Here is a 26,081-nt window from a genome sequence, read left to right on the forward strand (position 1 = left end):
AGAACGTTACTAGCAAATTTCGAGACACTCGAAAACGTACTTGGCTCTTTTCTTAAATCTTTTTTATTTGGATATCCAAATAAAAAAGATTTAAGAAAAGAGCCAAGTACGTTTTCGAGTGTCTCGAAATTTGCTAGTAACGTTCTCCATCGTGAATAAATTTAAGTGACGTATTATTAGTTAGAATAAAATTTCCTGCAAGAGTATACGATACACTGTTTCAGGATAATAAAAGCAATTTTAATAAAAAAAATAACTGAAATCGAGCATATGAACGGATGAAGTAGAGTTGGCCACTATTTGAAGACTGACAGATCTATGTTGGAGATCTCTCGTGGAGATTATTAATCGCGGATTTACTAATCGGGAAAGATATTTTAAATGTGGTCTTCTTTACTCTGAGTTACTAGACAATTCGACACGGTGCCAGGCAAAGATGGTTACGTTGCATGCTCGTATTTTGTTTATTACAGAAGAAAATATGAAGGAAATATTTTCTTTACAGAGAGAGAGAGAGAGAGAGAAGAAAATATACAGTTTACAGAATCGTACACGGACGCGAGTAGAATAGAAGGTTGTCTCTATCATGTTTGTGTAGTCAATCATAACAATTCTTCGAACTCTAACTTATTGCACCAGTTCAGGCAGTTCAATTCAAAAAAAGAACAGATCTATAGATTCAGTTTGTTTTGCAAAGTTGGTGTTGCAAAGGCTATCACTTTACACTCTCCTCGATGTCTTTTGCTCTGTGATTGGTCAACAAGACGAAGCCGCAGAAGCAACGCAGACGCTAAAAGTTCGAATTGAATTAACTCGTCACGTTAGGCACGAGTATGACTACGCGCCTTGCGAGCTGATATCTTGTGTCTGCGTTTATGAGCTGCGTTTAGCGAGTTATATAGACGGAGCTTTATATCGAATCGATACTGGCTTACGTAGGCGTGTAATTAGAGTTGCGTGCAATCAAGAGACGTATCTCGTGCCAAATGAACGCGCAAAGCGCAGCCGCGCGTCTTAACGCAACGCGTTTTAGTTCAGCGAAGGTAAAATTATCATTGCCGTCATAACAGTTGATCGAACTGACTTCTAAGTGAGCTTAATCGATTGCTCAGAGTTCAATTACATCGCAAAACTGTCTTTACTTTTGTTCTACTTGCCTTGTGGTCGGAGATATTCTAGCGCAAAGTAAGAAATTAACCAAGTTCTATTATTCAGAAGTTCGAAGACGTCGTCATCGATCAATTTTAGCAATGTTTCTTTGCGTCTAACATCACTAAAGCCTGATCTACAATATGCTCTTTGCTTCCTGCTTCTTTCTCTTTATCTCTTTCTGACTCAAACCTTAAGCTTTAAGCCACAAAAAGACAGAAGACAAGAAACAGAATGCAAAGAACATATTGTAGATCAGCTTTAAATGATGCCACGTATTGAGTTCCATGCCATATGTGTACTTGCCCGCAAACTTTTTATACTGCACTACTTTCGTACATTCTCCGCATCATTTTTGTACTAATTCCGCATACTTTCCGTGAACTGTCCGCACATATTCCGTATTCTACTCTCGCTCATTTTCCGCATCCATTCCACATGTATTCCACTATTTTCACACTTTTTCGCATCCCTTCTAATTCCACGCACTCTCCGTATCATATTCGAATAATTTCCTCACTAATTCTGCATTCTCTACGAACTAATTCCACACACCGCATACATTCCACATCATCCCACATATATATTTTTTTATTGCATACAAGATACATTGTGAAAGTTATTGAGGAAAAATAGTAAAAATTTTAATCACCTTCGATTGTGTGTATAATATTTGATATAAAATTATTATTTCTACTTAATCTAACCATACTTAATATTGTTCCTTTTATAAAAAATAGAAGTTTAAATGATAATATTCCGTTTTAAATATTTTTTATAGAATGCGCGTATTGGTGCTTTTGTATAACTTTATTTTGTATGGGAGAGCTCGTGAACTTGGCGCCTTTTTTTACTTATTATATTTTATATCACACTTTGAATAAGAGAAGTGCTTACGAAGTGTGAAAATTACTCACTAGAGTGTGAGAGAGTTCATCAATTCAAGACGTTATTACGTGACAAATGATGATGACAGCAATATTAACTCATCTATTTTTATTCCGTTTAATCGTCACTTATAAAACTACATTATCTTACTAATGTAAATGCAACATTTTGCTCGAACTGATCTTTTCTTACAATTCAGTATTCACGTGAAATGGTTACATGCGTTTGATTGGAATTACTTTCATGCGAATTGGACGTGCGACACGTAGTACAATGTCCATCTTTAATTTGACATCCTTCAAATAATCAACGGGTTCCAAGTAGAATTTGTGCACCATGGATGCTACTAGAGCTTTCAGTTCTAACATGGCGAATCGTTGACCTAACAATCGTAAATCTGTCAGAATTTATTCGCGGAATAAAAAATTAAAGTCTGATAAATTACCTATGCAATTACGTGATCCCGCGCTGAACGGCAAATAGGCATAAGGATGACGTTTCTGTGTATTCTCAGGTAAAAATCTGTCTGGATCAAATACTTCCGGATTCGGCCAAAAGTTACTATCGTGATGAAGGCCGTAGATAAAGAGATGTACCATTGTGCCTTCTGGCACCAAATATGGTTCTAAAAATATCAACGAACATAATCGAGTATGTTTTGCAACGATTACAAAAGAGCTTAAGAAATAAACATATTCGCACGTAAATTATATTGTACACATACATGGCAATTCTCTTGTAAGAGGAAAATAATTCATAAAGTTGAGTTCAATAATGCGCGAGCTGTCGCGAAAAACTCAACTCTCAAAAATACTATAATATACGTTTACAATGAAATAGAAAATCGGAAAAATTATATTTATATATACATCATTTTATTGTAAAAATAACTTCTTGTTTCTTTCCACCCTTATAGAAATATCATACTAAGAATCATTGATAATTACTTATTATCCAGTATTTTTAATACTGAAAATAAGTAATTATCAATGATTCTTAGTATGATATTTCTATAAGGGCATGTTAAAGCATTAAAATGCAATCTATTAATTTAATATCTGTTTACATTGCTCTGTAGTTTTATAGAATATTGTTATATAGAGTTCTGTTAATTACTCACTTAATTGCACATCTTCGGTACAAGTGCGTGATATTATAGGCACGCTAGGATACATTCTCAACGACTCTTTTATGCATCTCTCTAAATATGATAGATTCTGTAACGCGTTCATAGTAAGCTTCCCATCATTTTCCTGCATCACCTCACAAATTTCCGTCCTCACACGGTCCTAGAAATATAAGTTTACACATTACACATTGTACTGCTTGCATCCGTACTGATTATTAATCTAAAGCGCCAATGTTCGTGTATTCTTAAGACGATTTCTCTTCGGACAGAAAAGGAAGCGCTGTGAGAAATTAATCGCACACATATGATTCTTTCCAAACTTAAAGTTACCTCCAATTATTTGGCGAGAACTTATTTACAAAACAGATAGAATAAATCAACAAACTTAGTCAATTGTATATACATATTGGTTAGCAACTTATCATACATATAGATATCGATATCTAGTTACAATATATCGATATCTAGTTACAATAAAATAATAATACAAATGGAAAGAAATATACCTGGATATCCTTGTGTTCAGCTAACAGTAGTAGACAAAAACATAGGCCTATCGCTACGGTATCGTGACCCTGTAATAATAAGAATTTCTTACTATTGATTCTCACTTATGTTATCGTACTATCAAAAATATTTCTTACTTGACCCATATTACTTAGCGTACGAATTGATCATTTTTATTCATACAAGAGGAAGAACTTAAACGTTTAAATATCATCATAGCTACTTATTTTTTCAGTGAATGAGTGCAAGATATTCAAATGTTTTTAACTTGTTTATTACTCACAAGTAAACCTATCTAAAAGATACACTCCAATTTCTTTCTAATTTGACACAGATATAGAAGTACAAAAAATATTTAGGTCATATTTTTTTCATTTTGGCCTACTTTGAGTTTCACGGGCAGTTTATAGCCTTTTAATATTTTCACTCCTATCATCAACAAATATTACAAAAATACATAAGAAATAAAATTGAATATAAGATATATATAAGTTAAATAATTTTAACAAAATCGGCATAGCTGAGATACAAACCATTCTAAATTTCTTTAGCCGAGATTCCGAGATAGCCGAGATTTCAATATTTCAAATCTGTGCTAAATTAGTCAAAAATGATTTGAATCTCGGCCAAACCGAGAAATTATTTGTATAAATAATTTTTTTCGACTTTTTACATGTTTTGTTTAAACATTTTATTATTTATTATACAAATAACTTTACACATTTGACTTCATATTCATAATCAGCAAACCAAAAACGTCTATATCTTGTATTCAATTTTATTTCTTATGCATTTTTGTTGCACTTGTTGATGATAGGAGTGAGAACATTAAGAAGATATAATAAACTGCCCGCGAAACTCAAAGTGGGCCAAAATGAAAAATATGACAAATTTTTTGTACTTTTACACTTGTACCAAATTAGAAAGAAATCGAAGTGTAATCTTTGGATAGGTTTACTTGTCAGTGATATTCAACTGAGTATGTGGTTGAAAAACTACGGTTTGAAAAACCTAAAATTGATTTAACATTGTACACGTGTGCAGAAATTAGTGCATAGTAAGATACACACAATTAAGAAACATCCCAAAAAAATATTTTATATTATATCATCATCATTGTTGTTAAAATAATTGACAGTAACCAAATAGAAACGTTATATTTCTCAACAATTTAACAAAACTCAAGCCTTTACCTCGAATACAAAGGTGTCCACTTCTTCTCTAATGTCCGAATCAGTTAACATGTTGTTGCGAGATGCCGCTATCAAAATATCTAACATGGCCATTCGCTTCTTTTTAACTTAAACATATAACTTATATGAGTATATATTTCGTAAAAAAAACACACAATTATTCTCTATTCTCTAAACTTACTGCCTGCCACTTCCGTGTCTTCAGTTTTTGTATTGTTTTCGAAATACTTCAAGTATTGTTCACCGCTTTGTTCGTGATAACGTCTTCTTTCCGCAATAATCTACAAAAATGTAAAATATAAAATCACGCTTGTAACATCACTTACGTTATCGCACTACCAAAAATATGTTTTACTTGGCACACGAATCGATCATTTTCATTTATGTAGAAGGAAGAACTTTACTTAAACGTTTAAATGATATGATCATGGCTACTTACTTTTTCAGTGAATGAGTGCAAGATATTCAAATATAAATCTTGCTTATTACCCAGTGACGTTAAATTGAGTATTGTGTCACTGTAAAGCCACGGTTTGAAAAACCTAAGTACAATTATACAATAGGAGAATCAGTTAGAATAAGAGATTATTAAATAAGTTTAGAAAAGCAGTTATATTACTTCTAAACAGCACACGTTAATTTCTTTCAACAAACGTATTCGCTAATTACCTATCGGTTATAAGTTTACTTATATCAGAAACTGTCTGACGGTACTCTTGTTGAAACGAACTAAGATCGTTCAAAGAAATGCCCATGGAAGTTTCTGCAAGTGAATTTATTTAAATCATATAAATGTCTACTTATTGATCATACTATTTGACCACAATGGCTTGCTATTGTACACAGGTGGTATCCATCGTATCTTATTTGAAAACTGTAAGACATAGAATAAAAGGAACTAGTTTGAATCCAGAAACAATTTCTTAGAAAATTCAAAGAGAATTATCTCTTCGATCGTGTTTCCCTCTTCTCTTTCAAAAGAGGATTTCAAAAACATTAAAACGTGTAACTCTGTAAAAATCGATTAAATTAATAAAAATGATTATCAACATAATAAATGTTTAATGGATTCTTGAAGCTCTGTACAAAAAAAGACACGAATTTGTTAGAAAAAAAGAAATACAAAACTATATATATTAAATTAATAATATATACCACATATTGCGTTTAACGTGTGATGACTGGTAAAGAATTGCATGTTTTCGATAATCGACTCTTCCATATGATTAAAAGATTCCGTTATCCTATTACCCTCCTCGATGAAGATCTCAACAAAGTCTTTCAGTATAGAAAAGTGAAATGCAGAAGTTAGTATCTTCCGTCTGTTTTGCCACTTTATGCCTGTAGAAGAGATAAAAATAATAATAAGATAAGATAATATCGCGTTATATACACACATACATACATATACACAAATATACACATACACACACATAAATATATACAGGGTGACCCACGTAAAGTGTTACAAGCTAATAACTCTAAACATATTTGTCCTATCAAAAAGTTGTTCATGAGAAAGTTTCATATATTCGAGGGGCCTTGGCAATAATCTTGACAAGAATTACGCATAGAAAGATACAATGTGCGCCATTATTAATTCTATCGTATTACCTTTGCTAATGAGAAGGCCATCGCCTAGCCAAGGACGAAGTAGTTCGTAAACGAAACCTTTTACGGTGTGTTTCGTGCTGTTTAGCATGTTCTAAAATCATAGACGTCACAAAATTAAAAATTACGTCGATATTATCGAATTATAGAGTTAAAAACATGGAATGTGTAATACGCTAAGAGATGTGTGTACGATTCTAGAATTGAAGCCACCGGCTATAGTCATCGTTAGTGAAAACGCTATATGGTAAATAAGATGAATTTGTTTTCTGTGATAGTTCCTTTACCTCTATATAGTCCGGATGTACAATTATAACGTTAGGAACCGTAAAATACCAAAACTTAAGAATTGGATAATATGTAACCATCAAATTACGTGTATGCGACCACATTTCCTCTAAAATGTAAAAAATATTAAAGTTATGAGTGTTCTCTACTATTATAGTACTATTCTTTTCGGCGAATCACTATATGACTTAATTACCATTGACATTTTGCATCTCGGTAACAAGTTGTTGGAATTTTGATTAGTAATATTAATTTAATTCTTCATTATGTATGAGTGACAAGCATAAATCAATAATTGATTAAATAAAGGTTCACATAACTTTACTTACCTGGCGAGATGAAAGCATAACGTAAACAATTGCCTAAAATAGGAAGTGGCTTTACTCCCGGTATACGATTAATAAGTCGTCCCTTTTTACTAAAATGAACGATATAATAATGAAAGAGCATGATAAAGAAGCATATTAACAGTAAAGTGACAATCATTGTTCGTTGAGATGATGACCGATTTAAAAACTTCCGTCGTTCTCTTTTTATCCTTCAAGAGTTATGCTGCAACAGAAAAAATGTAATACGGTTTTACGAAGAACAATCCACAATAATGTATAAATATTTACATAAATTTACGTAACGCACATAAAATTGCAAGCATTCATACATTTATAAGAATGAGCAGTTGTGTAATTCCAAAATTCAGAAAGATACAATACAGGAGAGCTTGAAGAACTGGCGGCAACGTTTGGTACGTCGACGTACGTCTCAACACTTTAAGTTATCACTAAACTTGTATCGTATATCACCGATCGTATATCGCGAATCGCATATTTCATTGTGATACGATACGCTAATACGATACTGTAATAAAGTCCAATTTTCGAGCTGTATTTATATAGCCGCAGTCATATCTGTGATATGTATATTTTGTTTGTTTTTCCATTAGATATATTCGTGTCCTTAAACATACATACGTTCAGTGTGTGTAGACGACATCTCTTTCTATACAATTGGCTACTATCACCTACATTGTACGTTAAAATAGAAAAAAAGGAAGAGTGGCGTGCTGGTGAAAAGGAAAACAACAGAAAAAAAGAGAAGCATGCTTCTCTGCTCCACTTTCGACATGAAGAGAAGTCATTCGATTATGACTTAGATAGGAATAGATATCCATATGATAGATGGAATTGATGTCCATATCACGCATAATTTCTTTGACGTAACGGCGAAATACCGATTCCAAATCGATTATGGTCAACGTATCAACGTATCAAATTTTAATGGCGTCCTGTCCTTAAACGATCATGATATAAATCTCGACGCGAATTTGATAATATGATACAAGTCTGGCAGCTTTAAATGCGCACTTTAAATCAAATGTTTAATAATCTGATAACAAATAATCGTAATTTTTCTTCATTTGTGGAATAGCGCAATCAACATAAGTTGTTTTTATAATAAATATTAATAAATACTTCTCTCTCTCTCCCTCTGTCTTTCTCCCTCTCTCACATACATATCTTTCTTTCTTTCTCTATCTATTTCATAAATTAACTAAAAAATAATCTAAATATTACCTATATATATATATATATATATATATATATATATATATATATATATATATATACACATCAAAAAATAGGAAAAAAGGGGCAATTCGAGTTCAAGCACAGGACTAATAGTGCCATATGGGTAAAACCTTCCTTGTGTTAGGAAATCGTGTAATATATATTGAACATGAATAATCAATATAAAACAATCATATCACGTTTCGGCTCAAACATGAACCCTCTTCAGTGATAATAAAAACTCAAGGTTTACGATATGAACGCATTACAATTAGTTAAAGACCTGAATAAATTGACATGAATGTTAATCACAATATTAAAGCCGACAAGATCGTTACCGAAATAATATTAAGTAGTTAATTAATATTGAGAAGTAGCCGTCATAACTATAAAAAATCATAAAATAAAATAAAAGTAAATAAAATTGAAATATAATAAATAATTAAAACTGACAATATAAAATACCTTTGTTGAGCTCAGCTAAAAATAAACCGATCCTGTCAATGATAACATCGCCACGTCTACGAAATACAAATAATTATAGATTTATATAGCATTAATATTGCGGAAACGACTTGTGGAAGAGAAGGAAACCAAAACAAAGTTTATTTTCATAACAAGCCGCAGTAGCTGCTGCCTAAATATTCAGTATCCTTTTGTGAGTTAAGACCATACTTTTGAAATTTAATGAAAATCATTTTTGAAATCAGGTGTTTCAAGTAAAAGCGTTCATGTAAAACTTTGGCATGATCCCAATCGAAATCATGGTTCTTCCTCAAACGATGTTCCTGTATGGCCGTTAACTCCACCGTAGAACTCCTAGGAATTCTCCTATGTTCGGCAATACGTGTAGAGAGTCTTCTACTAGTTTGACCAACATAACGTATGATTGTTTTATATTGATTATTCATGTTCATAAATATTACACGATTTCCTAACACAAGGAAGGTTTTACCCATATGGTAACACTATTAGTCCTATGCTTGAACTCGAATTGCCCCCTTTTTCCTATTTTTTGATTGATATCTTCGTTTGCGAGTTCTTATTTCTTTCTCTAAATATATATATACACATGTATATATATTACTTATATACTATATTACCTATATATTAATACTAGTTATAATAACCACATAAAAACATAAGTTAAAAACATTACTTTTTTATTTAAAAAATGTCATTTTACCGTAGTCTATAGATTTATCTGATTACCTATAACGTGTTATTCATTACTGTTTACTGAGCAATATATTTAAGAAAAGATAATTAAAATATAATCGGATTTTGTACTAAGTATGAATTTACTTTAACTGACTCGAAATAAAATGAATGAGGTTTACTTACTTACGAAAATTCTACGGTCACATTGAAAAGATTCCAGACTATAACACAGCCCAGCGATGACTGAACGAAACTGACAATTTCATTGTGGACTGTCGCTGAGCAGAATCGCTGAGTCTGCATTTTTTTTTAAAGCGGTCATGATCTGATTACTTCTTTTTTATTAATGATAAACATTTTATACTGAATCTCACAAGGCCCAAGGTTAATCATATCGTTAAAATGTTTGTATTTTTATCTTAATGTTTCATCACAATGTTTATATTTTTAATGCTTTAACAAACCAAATTTGACTAGAAATTAGGAATCAACCCATAATTGGAACTGTGACCTTAGAGATTTCGCAATTACACGCATCAGAGGTATATACCGTTGGAAAACGAAACAATACGGAAACTTCCGCACAAAATTTGTCAAAGTGTGAATCTTAGTCATTTATATCTTAAAGATTTTCGACGCTCTATGTGCTTACAATACTCTATATTTTCAACATTGCCTATTATAATATTTCCATCTAAATCTCCTGACTTCTCTGTTCAATATGCCTACTATACATATACTCGCAATTGCACACGTAAACGCGTGTCATAGCAATAATATATATAAGTGGCAATCATATACACTCGTTTACTAAACGATGACCATACATTTTTCTGAATAAAGTTCAGAAGCGCTCCTGGTTGTCACAAAATAAAAGAGACTATTGACGCGTTCGGGCTATAATTAGTAAATGAAGGGATGTATTTAAAACCTTCAAAGTCTACAAGTTCGTGATTTAAACTACAAGTAAATGATAATATTTGAATGTTATATTAATCAAATTTATTATCACAATCTATACTATTACTTCGACTCCTGTCATAACTGGCATATTATTTCCTATCATATCTCTTGTCGAGGAAATAAATTCTTGTTTTGAGATTTTTTTTATATGATATAATGGTATAATGAGCTTTTCTCAAATTTAGGATGAGTACATCCTAAATAAAAAAGCTTTAGCTGCAAGTTTCCTATAATACCATGTTATAAACGAGAACTTTTATCGAAAAGATATTGCCCTTTTAATCAAGTAGATTATTTGTTTGCTAGATATTATTCTAAATAATCTATAGATCTCTTATTCAAATAAACATATTCCTCTTGAATATATCAAGAGGAATATGTTTATTTAAATAAGAATACTCTCTTACGCGATAAGAGAGACGTCGCAAACAAGACTTATCCGTAGATCTACAAATCTATAGATTTACAGATAAATCTTGTTTGCGACGTCTCTCTTATCGCTCAGAGACCAGACGAAAATTCGGCTGTAGTTGTCTCAGCCGAGTTCTAATGTCGCCGAATATTCAGAGTTTTCATACAGAGTTTTCATAACATATCACTTCTGACCATCTAATCTTCAATTAGTTCTTTCTAATCTTCAATTAGATTGTACCAATTGAGATTTTTTTTCCGTATGAAAAGAAAGAAGATAACCCGAAAGGTTGCTTTTTTTAGCGATAGAATGATATACTTTTCTGTTGTATGCAAGCATACAATTCGTGAGAGACGCGATTTGTGTGCACACGGCAATAACTCGAAGCGAAAAGGAATTTCCACGGCTACTCCGCTGGGAAGTAGTCTAATCTGGTAAGAAACGGAGCAAGCACGAATGTCTCGCGGCCGAGATGTCGCAGACAGGTCAAATGTACAACGTACAGGAAGCAACTGGTCGCCTTTGGCCTCTCGCCAGATTATGCACTCGCTTTCTCGTCCCCTCGCGAACTCTCATTGCCGAATCTGCCGGTCGTACGCCGGTTCGTCGACACTCTCCCAAACGTTCGAGGGAACCCGCAAGATGCGCTTACACGAACGTTTTTCTTGGCCGTTTTTACTCACGTGCGGAACGTAGTTCCGTGCTGTTTCGGGCTGGCGCGCCGCGCGAATATTCACGGCTGGGTTTTCATCTCGAAAGCAGTTCGATCGAATTAATTATCGGCCACATCGGCCGTGCGCGGCTTTCTTGCTCGGTAACGTCCGAGAATTCTCGTGTTTTCAGCGCGCGAGGCCCCGCAATAATCGCAGTAATATCGCACGCGAGCGTTCCCCTCGCAGCGGGAAAAGCCGGTTGGAAGGCCAACAGCGTCTAATTCCGGACTAATTACTTTCTCACCGTCAAAGAGGCATGCTAAATTCGTTACGCGGTCGTTAAGCGGCTGCACTATCTCCCTGACGTTGATGTTCGCGCGAATCGAGTGTATTGGACGGCTACGAGCGAGGCTTTATCGCTTCTGCTTTCTTTATTTTCTGTCTTTTTTCTCTACTTTTATAACGCCATGCGAAGCCCAAAATGTCGAAGTGATGATTCCGCTCGAGATGTGAAGTAAATGTAGGGAAAATCGGGGCTATATGGCTCCAGGCGTATGTGCTTTTCTTTAGTATTTATCTTGAAAGTAATAGTGGGTAGAAAATCGCGAAATGGTTCTTTCAAAACATAAATATACTTTTCTCTTAGTTTCATTAAAATCGGGATAATATTAGAGTTAAGAAGTAGAAAAAAAAACTGATTTGGTAACAAAGTTTTACATGAGGAACGCTTTTACTTAAAATGCCTGATCTCAGAAATGATTTTCATCAAATTGCAGAAGCAAGGTCTTAACTCACAAAAGGATATCGAATATTTGGGCACCAGCTACTGCGGCTTGTTATGAAAATAAACTTTGTTTTGATTTCTTTCTCTTCCACAAGTCGTTTCCGTATTGTTAATGCATATAAATCTGTAATTATTTGTATTTCGAAGACGCGGCGATGTTATCGTTGACAGGATCGGTTTACTTTTAACTGAACTCAACAAAGGTATTTTATATTGTCAGTTTTAATTATTTATTATATTTCAATTTTTCTTACTTTTATTTTATTTTATGATTTTTTATAGTTATGACGGCTACTTCTCAATATTAATTAACTACTTAATATTATTTCGGTAACGATCTTGTCGGCTTTAATATTGTGATTAAAATTCATGTCAATTTATTCAGGTCTTTAACTAATTGTAATGCGTTCGTATCGTAAACCTTGAGTTTTATTATCACTGAAGAGGGTTCATGGTTGAGCCGAAACGTATGATTGTTTTATATTGATTATTCATGTTCAATAAATATTACACGTTTTCCTAACACAAGGATGGTTTTTACTCATATGGTATATAGCACTATTAATCCTGTGCTTGAATTCGAATTGCCCTTTTTCTTATTTTTTGATTTAACAGCAAAGAGTAAATTTTCGAGCCTCTCGAAATCTTGTATTAATATTCTTCATTGTAAACGAATAAAATGAAGCGATATGTTACTAGCTAGAATGAAATTTCTTGCAAATGTGTGATATATTGTTTTTCATAATAAATGCAATTTTTATTTATAAAATAATTAGAAATAGTGCACATAAGTGCACGAAGTAAAGTTGGCCCAATTAAAAGTCAACAAGAGGGCTGTGGAAATCTCTCGCGGCTCAGATTAGAGAATTACATATTCACAATGGACTCGACATAATCCTTAATTGTATGTAAAAAAAATGTCATGGACCCAAAATCAGGCGAAACATGGCTGCCTTCTTTCACTCCAAGAAATTCAGAGAGTACTGATGCTAAAATCAGACGCGTTCATCCGGTCTCGCAAAGCTGTACGCTTAGTAACGCACACTGTGATTTCTTCACTGTTAATTAACTGCATTTCTCATTACAGGAGCTGGAATTAAGAATAGAGACGCAAAAGCAGACACTGCAAGCTCGCGATGAGAGCATCAAGAAGCTCCTCGAGATGCTTCAGAACAAGGGGATGGGTGAGTCGTTGATTGCAATTCCCTCTTCAAACTACTTTAATGAATGATCTTTAACACTGCATCCTGTTGCGAGGAATTCCAAGTGTGACCGTCGATCGTTAGTGAATACTGCGGTGAAATCGACAGAAAGAGAAGCTCGCGGATGGTCCAAATGCTTTCGCGCTCGAAATGAACGAAGTTTCGCGCTCGATTTTTCCACACCGCATCTCTCGAAAGGAAAAATATCGTTTTTTTTTCGGCAGCTCGGACGAGGGCTTTTCGACTCGTTTGCCTTGCCTAGCCTCCTGTGAGATCTCCGCGGTAATTTTCCGCAATTTCGCCGTATTACAGCGCGCGAATTTCCAAGCGACTTCGCGCGGCATAACGAACACACGCGCGCGCGCACACAGCCGTGAAGTGAGCCGGAATTGAGTGCGAGGTCGAATGTCTCGCTCGCGCGAGGAAACGCTTGCCCGTCGATATACTCGGCAAAGGCAAATGAACCGCGCGATACGCCTCCGCTAACGAAGGCGAGACTCGATTTCCCCTCTCGACGAATTTTTCGCGTATACGTCGGTCGTCCTCGGCAGCCGTAAAGGTGTATCGAATTATCTCGTTAGGTCCGGTCGCGGCAACTCGCCGGAGCGGGCAAACCCCGCGCGCTTTCACAGCTCTCGTTTCGCCGTCCTGCGACCCGCATGATCGCATCCTGCGGAACCGACGGCGCACGGATGGTAAAAGACGGCGTGCGGGAAAATAGAATTTTCAAGAGATACACCCGCAAACGAGCCCCACGGCAAGGAGAATAAAAAGATAGACGAGAAGTCTCCCTTATAACGAGAGCGGCCCGTTCGCGAAACACGCTGACGAAGTACGCGACATCGAGAGTATGCTGCTTCGGTTCGCGACACGATAACTAACGAGCGGATCTCGAGATCGAGGCACATATTGCGGAATAAATTGTCACGTTTCGGCACACTCGGCGAGAGCGGTGCGCGAACACGCGCCTCGCCCACGTGTCGATATCTTGCTCATATCTTCGATTTCCATTGGGAGCGATTGATAGACCGAATTTTATTTCCCTTGCTTAGGATACCATAAAAACGGCTGCAACCACAGAAGAAAAGTATACTTGAAAATTTACTTGTGGATAGTAAAGTTTGTTTCTGTGAGACACAAGGTTTATTCTCTTTGAAATGAAACTTTTAGTCCACAAATACATTTTCGAATATTCTTTTTTCTCAGTACATTGTTCCGTCTGTCGCGATATAAATACCCAGGAAAAATTATTATATATGAATTATATATGAATTTTGTCTATTATGGCCATGTACAGAGGATGAATCACTTAATGTCAGGTTCTAAAATATCTGTTTTTCTTTACATCGCTCTGAGAAAAAGATGTTTGAAAATTTATTTACGAGATATAAAATTTATTTCTGTGAAATAAAGTTTACTTTTTCTAAATAAAATTTATTTCCATAAGCAATCTTTATGGAAATAAATTCCCTACAAATAAATTTTCAAATATTTTTGTCTCAATGTAGAAAAGAACACAACACCTAAAGTTGAGACATAAGATATCTTAAAGACGTTTTAAAGACATCTTAGAGACGTCTTATATTCCGACGTCTCAGAGACGTCTTTAAGATATCTTTTAGATTATGTTCCGATTTTAGACGTTGTGTTGTGTGAGTAATAACGACCTTCAGAAAAAAAGTTTGGTTAGATGAATCAATTGCTGGCGAAATATGAACAATTCAGAAACTCAAGTTGAAGTTATCAAAATTCAGTCTAAATTATCAAGATTCCTGGTTAATTTAAACAGAAACCTAGTAATTTCAATTGAAATTTCTTAGTCGTTCATATTTAATTAAAAATTAGTTCATCCAACCAAACTTCCTTTTCCCGCGTTGATATTTCGCTAGTCACAATATTTATCTCTTTCAACCGTACAATTTATTCTTTACATATTTTCTCTTCTAATACAAAAAAACAACAAATATTTTAAAATCTAATTTTAGACGACTCACCCTTCTAAAGTCATACACAATTAAATATGTCCTCACGGAGGGAAATGCTGTTGTGCAAATATAAATAAAATAACTGCTTGTGTGTTTGTGGCAACATGTGAGGTCGACGTTTAATATTTTCTTTTCTTCGTTCAACAGCATTTGTTTTCTGTGTGGATATATACGGGGTGTTTCAGTAAAGGTTGGCAATCTCCCAGAGGTATATAGATCAGGTGAAATGAAACCCATAAGCTCGTATAAAATTGTTTTCTATAACACACCCCTGCTAATATGTGACCCCGAAATTAGGATTTAAAAGAAATTTTCTAAAAATAACTTTTTGATATTACCAGCTAAAATGTAAATTATTGGAATAAAAGGTGCTATTTAACATTTGTTATGATTTTGGATAAATCTATTTTATTTAAATTAATTTTAACTTAATTAGTTCAGAGTTTCGTCTTACACGAAACCATTATTAATAACGATAATCTTATCTTTAAAAATAATTTTACCTCTCACTATTCACAAGTGCGGTATTCTCAAAAATTATTCGTTTTTTTTTTTTTTTTAATTAAAAAAGAATATCTTTTTTTACAAAAAAGTTTGAGGATTTTAAAGGAATGTTTTAAAATTAACAAACCCTACTCCAATATATGAGGATTAACAAACTTGAAGATAGTTCGCTCACTTCCTGATATCAAAAGATTTATTAAATTCCTTAACTTTATAAAATCCTAACGATTATCAAGATAATATAAAGATTATCAAAATCTGCTATATAGTTGTTTTAGAAAAAGCTTTACAGATCCCAGTTTCAGAGACGAATATCTCAGTAAGGAGCATTGTAGGGAAAAATTTTAGATGAACTTATAGGGGTTATTTTCATCTGAACTATATATTCCTAGGAGATTGTCCACATTTACTAAAACACCCTGCATAATTACCTATGATTACACATGCAAACAATATATAAAGATCCACATGTACGATAATTATATATAATTTATATATAATTTTATATCATTTTTTATGTGTAATTGCATATGATTCTTTTTGTGCTCGGGTAATTTGAACACGATGCTGAAGAGAAAAATTGGCAAAGATTGCGGTCGAGTGTAAACTGTTGTAGGTAATCATCAGAATCGATTGAAAATTTCACGCATCGACTTACACACACACGCGTGCGCGCGCGTGCACACACACACACACATGCACACATATCCACACACCCACGCACACGATCACACATCCACATACACATAGACACAAAAAACGTCCACGAGACACATAATCACACTGACGATCCGAAAACCTGGGACCAACAGTTCCTCCAAGAGTTCCTCGTTACTTTCTATTGTTCTAGGAAAAGAGGAGGAAAGGATCATGTTCCAGCAGATGCAGTCGATGGCCCAGAAGCAGGTCCTTACGCTATTTCTACCCATGTCGCATATATATATATACTCATAATTATAAATCTATATATATATGTATACATACGCGCATATATGTATATACATATATGTATATATGTACATGTGCGTGTGTGTGTCACTCTCATTACGATCGACGCTCATTAACGTATCGACGCATATGTGTATATATCTGTGCATCAGCTCTATCCGCCCATCTCTGCTGTGTCATTATTTGTGTGTGTACAATTGTATATACACGTATGCGCTGACATTTTGAAAATCGCTGCCCATTGTTTTGTGCGAGTAGTTGCTTGCGAGTAGCCAATTATTGCACTGCCAATCGCTTTTACTTTTTCGCCCCGTGTCTTTCGTCGTGTGCTCACGCTTGAGAATACTTGTGTATATCACCATATATATACATATATATATATACATATATATATATATATATATATATATATATTCCCCAAGAAAGTAGGAAAAAAGAAAAAAATGAGAGGGGAACAAAGTGCATTCTGGAGAAGCGGAAAATATAAACGCGATACGAACAGGCGAGCGCCGCAGGGGGTGAGTGGAGTGGTCCCCTCGCTCTTGTTAGCTTCCTCCCCCGGGGGTGGCGGCTCACCCTCGATTCGAGGGACCGACAGGGTCGAGGTACGAGGCACTCCTCTCGCCTCGTGCGACTCAACTCGATCATTGCCCCCGCGATCGATCGGGCTGCCATCGAGCGGCGGAAGGGCTCTCCCGTTCTATGTTCCGCAATCTCGCGGCGAGATTAAGGTACGGTATTATATGAAGCACATGCGAGATCGGGAGACGCCGATAGACAGAGGCGGCCGGAACATTGACGCGACGCGAGCTTCGGGAACTCGCGGAAACGACAGGTGGGACAGGTGCGCGAGGCAACTTTCGATTACATCCGACGAGACCCGGCTCGAACGACCCGGCCGGAGAGTCTTCCGATTCCGGCGCGGACGCGAGGAAACCTCGAAGGAATCCGTCGGAAATCCGCGAGAAATGGCGGAAGCATTCCGCGGAGAGAGAGAGAGAGAGAGAGAGAGAGAGAGAGAGAGGCTGAAGAGTTGGGAGATTCAAGGGGGAAGACTCGACAATCCGAGGGTTTCCTACTCGTAGCAACGACGTCGCACTCGCGACGTCGTGCTGTATCTAGCTGGAGTGATCGTTTCGGAATCCTCGAGGGAGGATTCCCGCCTCGATCGTGGCCAGGATTGCTTATCGCTGCTCTTCGACTGTGTCGCGTACTTTTCTGTGCCTCTTTCTTCACGCGCTCTCTTTCACTCTCCCTCTCTCTCTCGCTGTGATCGCCCAGACCGATGAGGCTTCTCGTGCGAACCGCGAGGCACACGCGCGATGGTTAACGGGTTAAAGAGCAAACTCGACTCTCGACCTAGCGATCCGACCTCATCTCGCGGTGTAGCTCGTGCAATCGAGATATTTCGGCGCTACATCTCCCGGAACAATTCGTGGTGTTCCGTCTGTTCCGGCGCTTTTGACGGCGCTTCCGCCTTCCCCAGGGTGGAAAATCAAATCAGAGATGGAAAATCGCCGGGGCTCTCACACACCGATACTCAACGATGCGCGGCGAGTACATGTTTACAGCCGACAGATACGCCCAACACACACACACACACACACACATACAGTACACACAGGTACACGAACATATATTCGTACGCACCGTCCTTCGTCTTCCAACGCACATACCCGCATCCACACACAAACACACAACACGCACATAAATTCGCACTCATGCTCGCGTCCAGCGTGCACGTAATCGCAGGTTTACTCTCTCACGAAGTGTATGAACGCGCGCACTTTTCCCCTTCGCGCCACTATGCAGCAGTTTTCAAAAATTCACGCTCATAACGCGACGGTGTATAGAGTAGGTCGGAACTATATGACCCCAGGAGTATGTTTTGCTCATGTGTTTTTTTTAATATTTATTTTGAGAAAAGTAGTGAGAGAAAAATACAAAATCACGAAATGATTCTTTTAGAATATAAATACACTTTTCTCTGAGTCTCATTAAAATCGAAGTAACATTACAATTAAGAAATAAAAAAAACTACTTGGTAATAGCAAAGTAAATTTTCGAGCCTCCTGAAATTTTGCATTAATATTCCCCATCATGCCTGAATAAAATTAAGTAATGTGTTACTAGCTAGAATAAAATTCCTTATATAATATACTGTTTCCGGTAATAAATTCAATTTTCATTCATAAAATGATTGAAATATAGAATATAGGCGAACGAGAAAAAAGGTTGATTTGTAATTAAGAGTTGGCAAGAGGGTTGTGGTCTTCTCGCGCGAAGACTCTGGACTATTAATCAGAATACATATACGTGGCCTTCTCACTCTTCGCTACTGGACAACTGAACCCGATATCAGGACAAGATGGCTATGTTGCTGCACATTCGTATTTTAGTTATTACAAAACATACGATTAACAGAGTCGTAGCGGACATTAATGTAAAGAAGAAGGTTGCCTTTATCATATTTATATAGTCAGTCACTGCAATTAGTTGCCTGAGAAGTTATAACTTCAAAATTCTAAAATATATGGCATCTAGCCCCAGTCTCCCCTACTGTACTTCTGTTGCAGTATCAGAGGCAAGAATCTTGGGACAAATGCGCCGCTAATATCACGTCGTAGTCCGCCGAAACGTTGGAAGTTTACAGATCCCGGTCTTTATTGCTAATGTCGCTTTATCGTCTCGTTTATTTTTATAGGATTTTCGATACACAGCATTCTGACGTCCCGTCAGGTTATACGAGCGATATAAAACACGTGGCATCTAATGCAAAAATTCGTGTCGCCGAGTCGCGCATGATACCATCAGTAACGCTCGTAAACGCCTAATCGCAAATCCGGAGACCGTTAATTACAAGAAAGTAACGATTTTTTTGAGCATCTGTCTGTCAACACGTTGAAACATCTTTTCCTGGTACCAGGCTCAGTTCCCAATAGCACGGGGTAAGAAAGTCACATATAAAAAATGTAAAATAAAAATAAAATAAAATAAAAATAAATAAATAAAATATAATAAAATTGCTTTTATTGTTCGAAACATTATATCGTACCTGCAAGAAACTTCATTCTAGCTAATAACACGTCGTTTAACTTTATTCATTCACGATGGAGGATGTTAATACAAAATTTCGAGAGGTACAAAAATTTGTTTTAAAACAGCTTTTTATATTTTTTAACTGCAATATTATTTTGACTTTAATAGAATTCAGGGAAAAATGTTCCAAAATAAAGCTATTTCGCGATTTTATATATATCCACTGTTCTTTTCGACATAAATACTAAAAAAGGCACATGAACAATATACCCCCCGGGGCTATCTAGACCCAGTTTGCCTTGATAAATTCGTGTAATACCAGATTACAAAATATATCTGATCAAATTATTCTTGCTGTCACATATAAATTTTGGCTTCAGTATAAATATACTCTAACTAGTGCAATACACGTGTTTTAAATTATATTATTACAAGGGAAGAATATTATAGTTTTTTTATATAAATTCTTTTCAATTTCATTGTATTTGTAATAGTGTAGAAATAGACTATTAGTGAGGTCTGATTTGAAATATAGTCAATTCCGCTATTAACATAGCAAATTTTTTAATGGTGCATTCCAGTTACTGAAATATAAATAGCACAAATAATGTAAAAAGAATAATCACTGTAGAACATCAACCTACTCCTCAGTTACGAAATTCTGCATTAACTTTTTACTATAAAATTCTTCTCGTGTAATACACTATTTTATTCAATAAAAATTCTCTACGTGTGTATGCGGCAAAACTATCATGCAAGATAATATTGCATAATTTGCTTACTTATGTTGTATTAATGATAACACATCATTACTATTTTTATAACAACTCAGTAGATCCTTCCTCAATTAGACAAGTCGGGAAAACTTATGCATCACCCAGATATAGGTGACGCGGCAGTCAATGTGTTGAAAAGCACAGAGCGAGAAAAGATGAAAAGAGGAAGAACGTTAAGACACTCGTATCGCGTCTCGAGCGATATCTCGAGCGCGTCGATTCCGTCGGACTTGCATGGCAACGATACAGGAGCGTCCGTCGACGTGAATTTTTGAAGCGTCGATGTGTACCACCGCTTATTCACCCACACACGCGTACGAGCACACACAGCAATTGTCGCTGCGCCCCGCTGTACCACTGTCACATAGCGAAACGAGCCTATCTATTTACTGTGTGACCGTCGTGAAAAGTTCCCCGAAGCACCTGAGCACCGCCGCCACCGTCACCACCACCCCCAGCATCGCCATGTCCGCTCTGCCCCACGCAATCCGTGTTAGATAGTTTTTAGAGCAGACGTAGTCGTGTACCCCGAGACCGTTTTCGCCCGTTTTATAGCGCCTTTCCTCTCGTTTATAGTACATACGTTCTCGGTATACACGGATGCGAAGTCGTTCGGAAAAGCTACTATCATCAGCTCGCCGCCGCCGCCGCCGCCGCCGCCGCCACCGCCACCGCCGCCATCGCCGCCGCCGCACGTTACCGGCTCCCCCCGCTTGCCGTCTTTCGCGCTTTTTGACCCACTTTCGTGCGTCGCGTTCACAGTGGCGGCGCCCTCTCGCTATACGCGCAGCTTGTGCTAACCGTGAAATTTCACCCCCGCGCGACTCTTCCATGGTCGCGCAATTCCGAGAAAATGTCCGAGGCGTCGGGGAGCCAAAGAGTCGCAAGTAGAAAGCAATGGCTCGAATGATTTTCGGCCGAATTGGAGAAAGGAGACGCGTTGACGCGTTTTATTGAAAATCCTCTGTGCATAAAAATGTGTATACTACGAGGCAAAGAGAAGATAAGGAATTCAATTGCGGCGTGGTACGGAGCGATCGGCGCGAGTGTGTCCGTAATCGCGTTCGTGGGCGTGCGTAATGAACGTTTTTCACGAACAACGTCGCATTCGCAGTCTCGTTACCGGCCCCTTTGCACTCTCGTGTCCATGCCTGTTAGACTTTAGGACTTAGACGGAGTCTATGTAGCTTGAGTGGCACTCGAAGCCGGGGAGGGAGGGAGGGAGGGTTTCGACGGGACGAAAAACTGACGGATCCGTGGCACTCCACGAGTGGCACTTCCGCACACGAGTCGGACGGAACAGGCGAGCGAACAAGCACGCCGACAATCACCCACAAACAGAGCACATCTTCGTCCATCTCGTTCTTTCGTCTTTCTGTCTCTCTGTCTGTCTTTCTTTCTTACTTTTTCTCATTCTGTCACAGAGATCGCAAGCACCATCCTCACCTTCCCGTCTTTCTCTTTCATTCATCTCCTCCTACGCCTTCGTGAGGAAACTTCGCGACCTTTCGGCGAAATCTCGAGCAATCAACTGCACCAGCACCAAGGCCTATCTCTCGTTGTTCGTTGTGTCGGGAACTTAGCAAGCACGAGCATTGTACCGTGATATCACCCACCATCCGTCCCCACCGGTCCCTAGGCCCTTCGATAAATCCCTTGGCGTACGCCGGACTCGAAGCCGGCATAATCTCGTCGAGTTCAGATCTTGGCTCTAGGAGATACACTTTCTAAAGTACAATCGGTGCGAAATGCTATACTTCCCGAGTAGAACATTGACTGGAGTCTAATAGTAGCTGGCCAGGGATTCTGGTTAGGATAAAATACCCCAATTATTGACACCTAATTATCGATCTCCTTTAATCCCCGTATAACTCTAAATAACTTTAGAAAAGGCGTTTTATTGCGATCAACGACGATTATTCACAATTTTAATTGTGCAGTTCTCTTTTGGAACCATTGAACGCAAGCAAGAAGTTCAGCCGCACTATGCTGGTCGCATAGAAACCCAAATTTTTTTCCTAGAGTGTCAATGATTAAGGGGATTAAGAAAGGTTGGTTTCTGGCCAGAAACTGGCCAGTTTTGGCGACGTTCACTTCCCCAGTAACAATAAAACTAATCAGTTTCTGACTACTTTCTGACCAGTTTCTAGTCAGAGTTCCTATTTTTTGTAAAAAATTCTCGTTTGATTACATTACATTATAAAATATTATGTTTTATTATTCAATAGACAATGTAAAAATAACGTAAAAAAAACTCGAGTTTCAGAAAAGACAGAATATCTTCACGTGAAAACTCACTCATCACTAAGATAGTTATAGCTTTATTTTTAATTTCCCTTTTTTTTTATCAAGTTTCTGGCCAATAAGTAGCCAAAACACATTGGTCAATGTTTTTCTGGCCAGTTTCTGAACAGTCACTGTCTAAGTAAAAATCATAGACAGTCAAAATTTTAGCCAGTTTCTGGCCAATAATCAGTTGTCCCCGGAAATTGTTCTACTCGGATCATAACTGCACGGAAAAAACAATGCTGTTAGTGTAACTGAATTTTCCATCACTTGGTAAAAATATGAATCAGATGGAAAATTCCATCTGGTTGTAGAAACAAAGATACTACTGCAGGAGATTTCTACTCAGTCAGTTGTTGTTATTGCAGCCGAGTTTTGCTGAATATTCAGACGAATGTTTTCTAATAATAACGTATTACTTCATATCGCTGAATTTTCATCTGGTCCTTATTCAGTTGCACGAGCTGAGATTTGCTCCCGTGCGGTAGTTAATTGTAAGTATAGCAAATCAGTAAATCAGTAAAATCTCGCTGAAGGGATCAGTCAATAGTAGCGACCTGCCATTATTGGTGCATTTTGCAAACACAGGCGTCCGCCGTTAATTCCGTCGTTACACACGTAGAAAGCTGAATTCGGTACAACGGATTTATGCACTGCAGATCTTACGATAAAATCTTATTCTCTCTTCCATTTATCGTGCATCAAAATTGTATCAAAATCCATGAGATACAAGGCTTAGTTTACAATATATATGCGAAGTAAGCTTGGAATAAGAAGTAAGCCGTAAGAATTGGCCAATCAATTATTATAAGAATACTCATCTATGATTTTACTCAATTCTTACGATTTACTTCTTACTCCAAACTTACTCCGCATATTGTAAACCAAGCTTAAGACGGAGCATTCAAGCGGCAGTGTTTCCATCGAAGATTAGTGAATATTCACTGATTATCGGTAGAACACTCTTTTTACTGATTCAATCAGTTACATTTTTACTGATTCACTTTAAGAGAGCATGGACGTCGCAGAGGGTGACCTCCAGTGTGAGGATTCGATGATCATCTACGAGTATAATTCGCGACTCAACTACGACTCACTTGGCGAGACCACGACGGCATTTTTCGACGGTGCCCGGCCGCGGCTCCGTCGAGGACTGAACTCGTCGCGGAAATTATAGCGGCTTCTGTCCCGTAATTAGTAATTGCCTGCTTCCGACGAATGAAATCCCGGCGCGAGACGCCTTGTTGTCCCCCGAGAGCGAGAGAATATTCTAAATTCCCGTTCATAAATTCACACGGGCGTGCAGAAGACGGCGATTAGCCCGAGGAAGCGAGACACATTCGATCCGAGAGGAAGCTACTCGGTCCAATTTCCTCTCTTTTCAGTGCGAATTTCTCCGGGCATAACCCGATCCCGGGGCGACAGACGCGCGCGCTGCAATTAATAGCTGCAATCTAGTTGCGCGCCGTAATTAATTGCCGTAATTTGACGCGGAGTCTCCGAAGTAATTTGCCTTAGCTGTCGTTCGGGCATCAAGAAGAAATTAGTCGCTTGAGCTGGAAGAAAGGAATTATTAAAATATTCAAGCACACCGCCGGTAGATTAGAATACCAACCGCCCGCAAAGGTGCACTTGGGTTAACGTGTCGGAAGATTCATTGTTTAGACAAAATTATACCGAGCAGGCTCCGTAATTTCCGCGGGTATCCATTTATTTCGTAATGCTCATTTGTATTTTGCCAAGCCACAATATTCGTTTCAATACATCCTTTGAGACTATTTGCAAACGATCAACCAGCCATGCAAGACTATCGCATTCGCTCGCGTTTTCCTATTATACTGTCAGCTGATCTCTTCAAATCGAGGCAAACTTCTTTGTAAGCCGTTCCCCATTCTAACAGTCTCGGCTGTCTCAAATTCTAATACAATGACTCGCTGAGATTAGTTGTCATTCATGAATAAAATCGTTAACCTTAGATTGCTCATGGTAGTTTTGATATACACTTGAAGTAGCAGTTTAATAAAGAATATTTGTAATCAGTAATACTTTATTTTTCTTCTGTGTAAAAAATAATTGATAACATTAAGACAAGTTACAAGCGAAAAACAACTAAGGGAGACAAAGGGACTCCATATTAGCAATAACGGACCGACTACTACTACTGCTAGAATATTGACAATCTAGAATTAACACATCAGAAGTAAAAATCTGCAATCTTCCTCACGCCATGAGAAGTCTCGACGTTATTAGTGGCATTTATTGAAAAATCGCGAAGGCAAAACATTTCATCTCACGCGTGCTATCTCTTTACGCAATATCAATTAACATAATCTATAATCTCACACGTATTCCGATGTCGTTTGCATTTTGAAATAATTCCCAAAGCTTCGCCGTGGATCAAGTCCGTCGCGGGAACGCGGCAGGAGGAAGCAGGTAATTATCCGCGAAAGAAGAAAAGACAATTGGAATACGACTCTCCTTCGGGAAAGCATGCGATGACCGAATAATAATATCTTCGCACAAGCAAGACCCTCGTGTTTCACCTCCCTCGTGTGTCACCGCCAACACAGCCCGATGTGAAGCCACGTGTTCTCTCCCCGCCTTTCTCTTTGCACTTTGCGTGTCGTGTCATCACTCGAGAACGATTCGTCCACGATTTCTTCATTCGATGACCTTAGCCAGACGAGATAATATATCTGACGTTTGGCACGCACACGACAGCACCACGACGTATGTGTGTTGCATTCTGTGAAACACCAGAAGGACTTTATCACGCGGCGGCATAACGAAGTCAAATCACATGATTCGTCCCATCAGTCGCTAATCTGCCCGATCTGTGCATCGGACACGTTAGATGAGTCATCCAATTATGCGATACTAGTCACCGAATCAGCGAGTCATAGGACGAATCGTCGAGCGCTACCGCGATCGTCGCCGAGGACGGTCCGACCGCGAGAAACGTCCACGAGGACGACGGACACGGTCCTAATCGTAGGGAACGAATGAACGAACGAACGACGCGCTCGCGATTAAGGGGA

At 37.6% G+C, this 26,081-nt stretch overlaps 3 protein-coding genes across 17 annotated transcripts in view; 1 reads left to right on the forward strand and 2 right to left on the reverse strand.

Moving 5' to 3' along the window:
• The window catches only part of LOC116846356 (ELKS/Rab6-interacting/CAST family member 1), a 139,412-nt gene that overhangs the window by 41,046 nt on the left and 72,285 nt on the right, over positions 1 to 26,081 (forward strand). For all 5 annotated transcript variants that reach the window (XM_032820066.1, XM_032820067.1, XM_032820068.1 and 2 more), the window contains exons 3-4: positions 13,391 to 13,487; positions 16,845 to 16,900. In XM_032820066.1, the coding sequence (XP_032675957.1) occupies positions 13,391 to 13,487; positions 16,845 to 16,900 (153 nt within the window). The remainder of the gene's footprint in view (positions 1 to 13,390; positions 13,488 to 16,844; positions 16,901 to 26,081) is intronic.
• LOC116846361 (cytochrome P450 4C1-like) lies at positions 2,129 to 11,705 on the reverse strand. 8 transcript variants are annotated; one of them, XM_032820076.1, is made up of 14 exons: positions 9,675 to 9,840; positions 7,424 to 7,718; positions 7,095 to 7,317; positions 6,765 to 6,874; positions 6,481 to 6,571; positions 6,022 to 6,207; positions 5,536 to 5,629; positions 5,306 to 5,408; positions 5,048 to 5,147; positions 4,867 to 4,973; positions 3,673 to 3,741; positions 3,158 to 3,326; positions 2,483 to 2,662; positions 2,129 to 2,419 (listed from the first exon to the last, which is right to left on the reverse strand). In XM_032820076.1, exons 3-14 carry the CDS (start codon positions 7,249 to 7,251, stop codon positions 2,253 to 2,255), a joined length of 1,533 nt encoding a protein of 510 aa, XP_032675967.1. In that variant the 5' UTR covers positions 7,252 to 7,317; positions 7,424 to 7,718; positions 9,675 to 9,840; the 3' UTR covers positions 2,129 to 2,252. The 8 variants fall into 8 exon arrangements, with proteins under 8 accessions (XP_032675967.1, XP_032675971.1, XP_032675968.1 ...); XM_032820080.1 differs by having other exon boundaries at positions 7,402 to 7,718; XM_032820077.1 differs by having other exon boundaries at positions 9,679 to 9,837.
• LOC116846363 lies at positions 21,469 to 24,184 on the reverse strand. 4 transcript variants are annotated; one of them, XR_004378467.1, is made up of 2 exons: positions 24,141 to 24,184; positions 21,469 to 22,468 (listed from the first exon to the last, which is right to left on the reverse strand). XR_004378467.1 is itself a non-coding variant. In XM_032820089.1 (2 exons), the coding sequence occupies exons 1-2, from the start codon at positions 24,159 to 24,161 to the stop codon at positions 22,221 to 22,223; spliced, it is 285 nt and encodes a 94-aa protein (XP_032675980.1). In that variant the 5' UTR covers positions 24,162 to 24,182; the 3' UTR covers positions 21,469 to 22,220. The 4 variants fall into 4 exon arrangements, 2 of the variants coding, with proteins under 2 accessions (XP_032675980.1, XP_032675979.1); XR_004378466.1 differs by having other exon boundaries at positions 24,048 to 24,182; XM_032820089.1 differs by having other exon boundaries at positions 21,469 to 22,484; positions 24,141 to 24,182.

Source organism: Odontomachus brunneus, unplaced genomic scaffold (genome assembly GCF_010583005.1).
Source record: "Odontomachus brunneus isolate Ranch 3 - 2012 unplaced genomic scaffold, Obru_v1 Obru_scaffold_063, whole genome shotgun sequence".
Taxonomy (NCBI): domain Eukaryota; kingdom Metazoa; phylum Arthropoda; class Insecta; order Hymenoptera; family Formicidae; genus Odontomachus; species Odontomachus brunneus.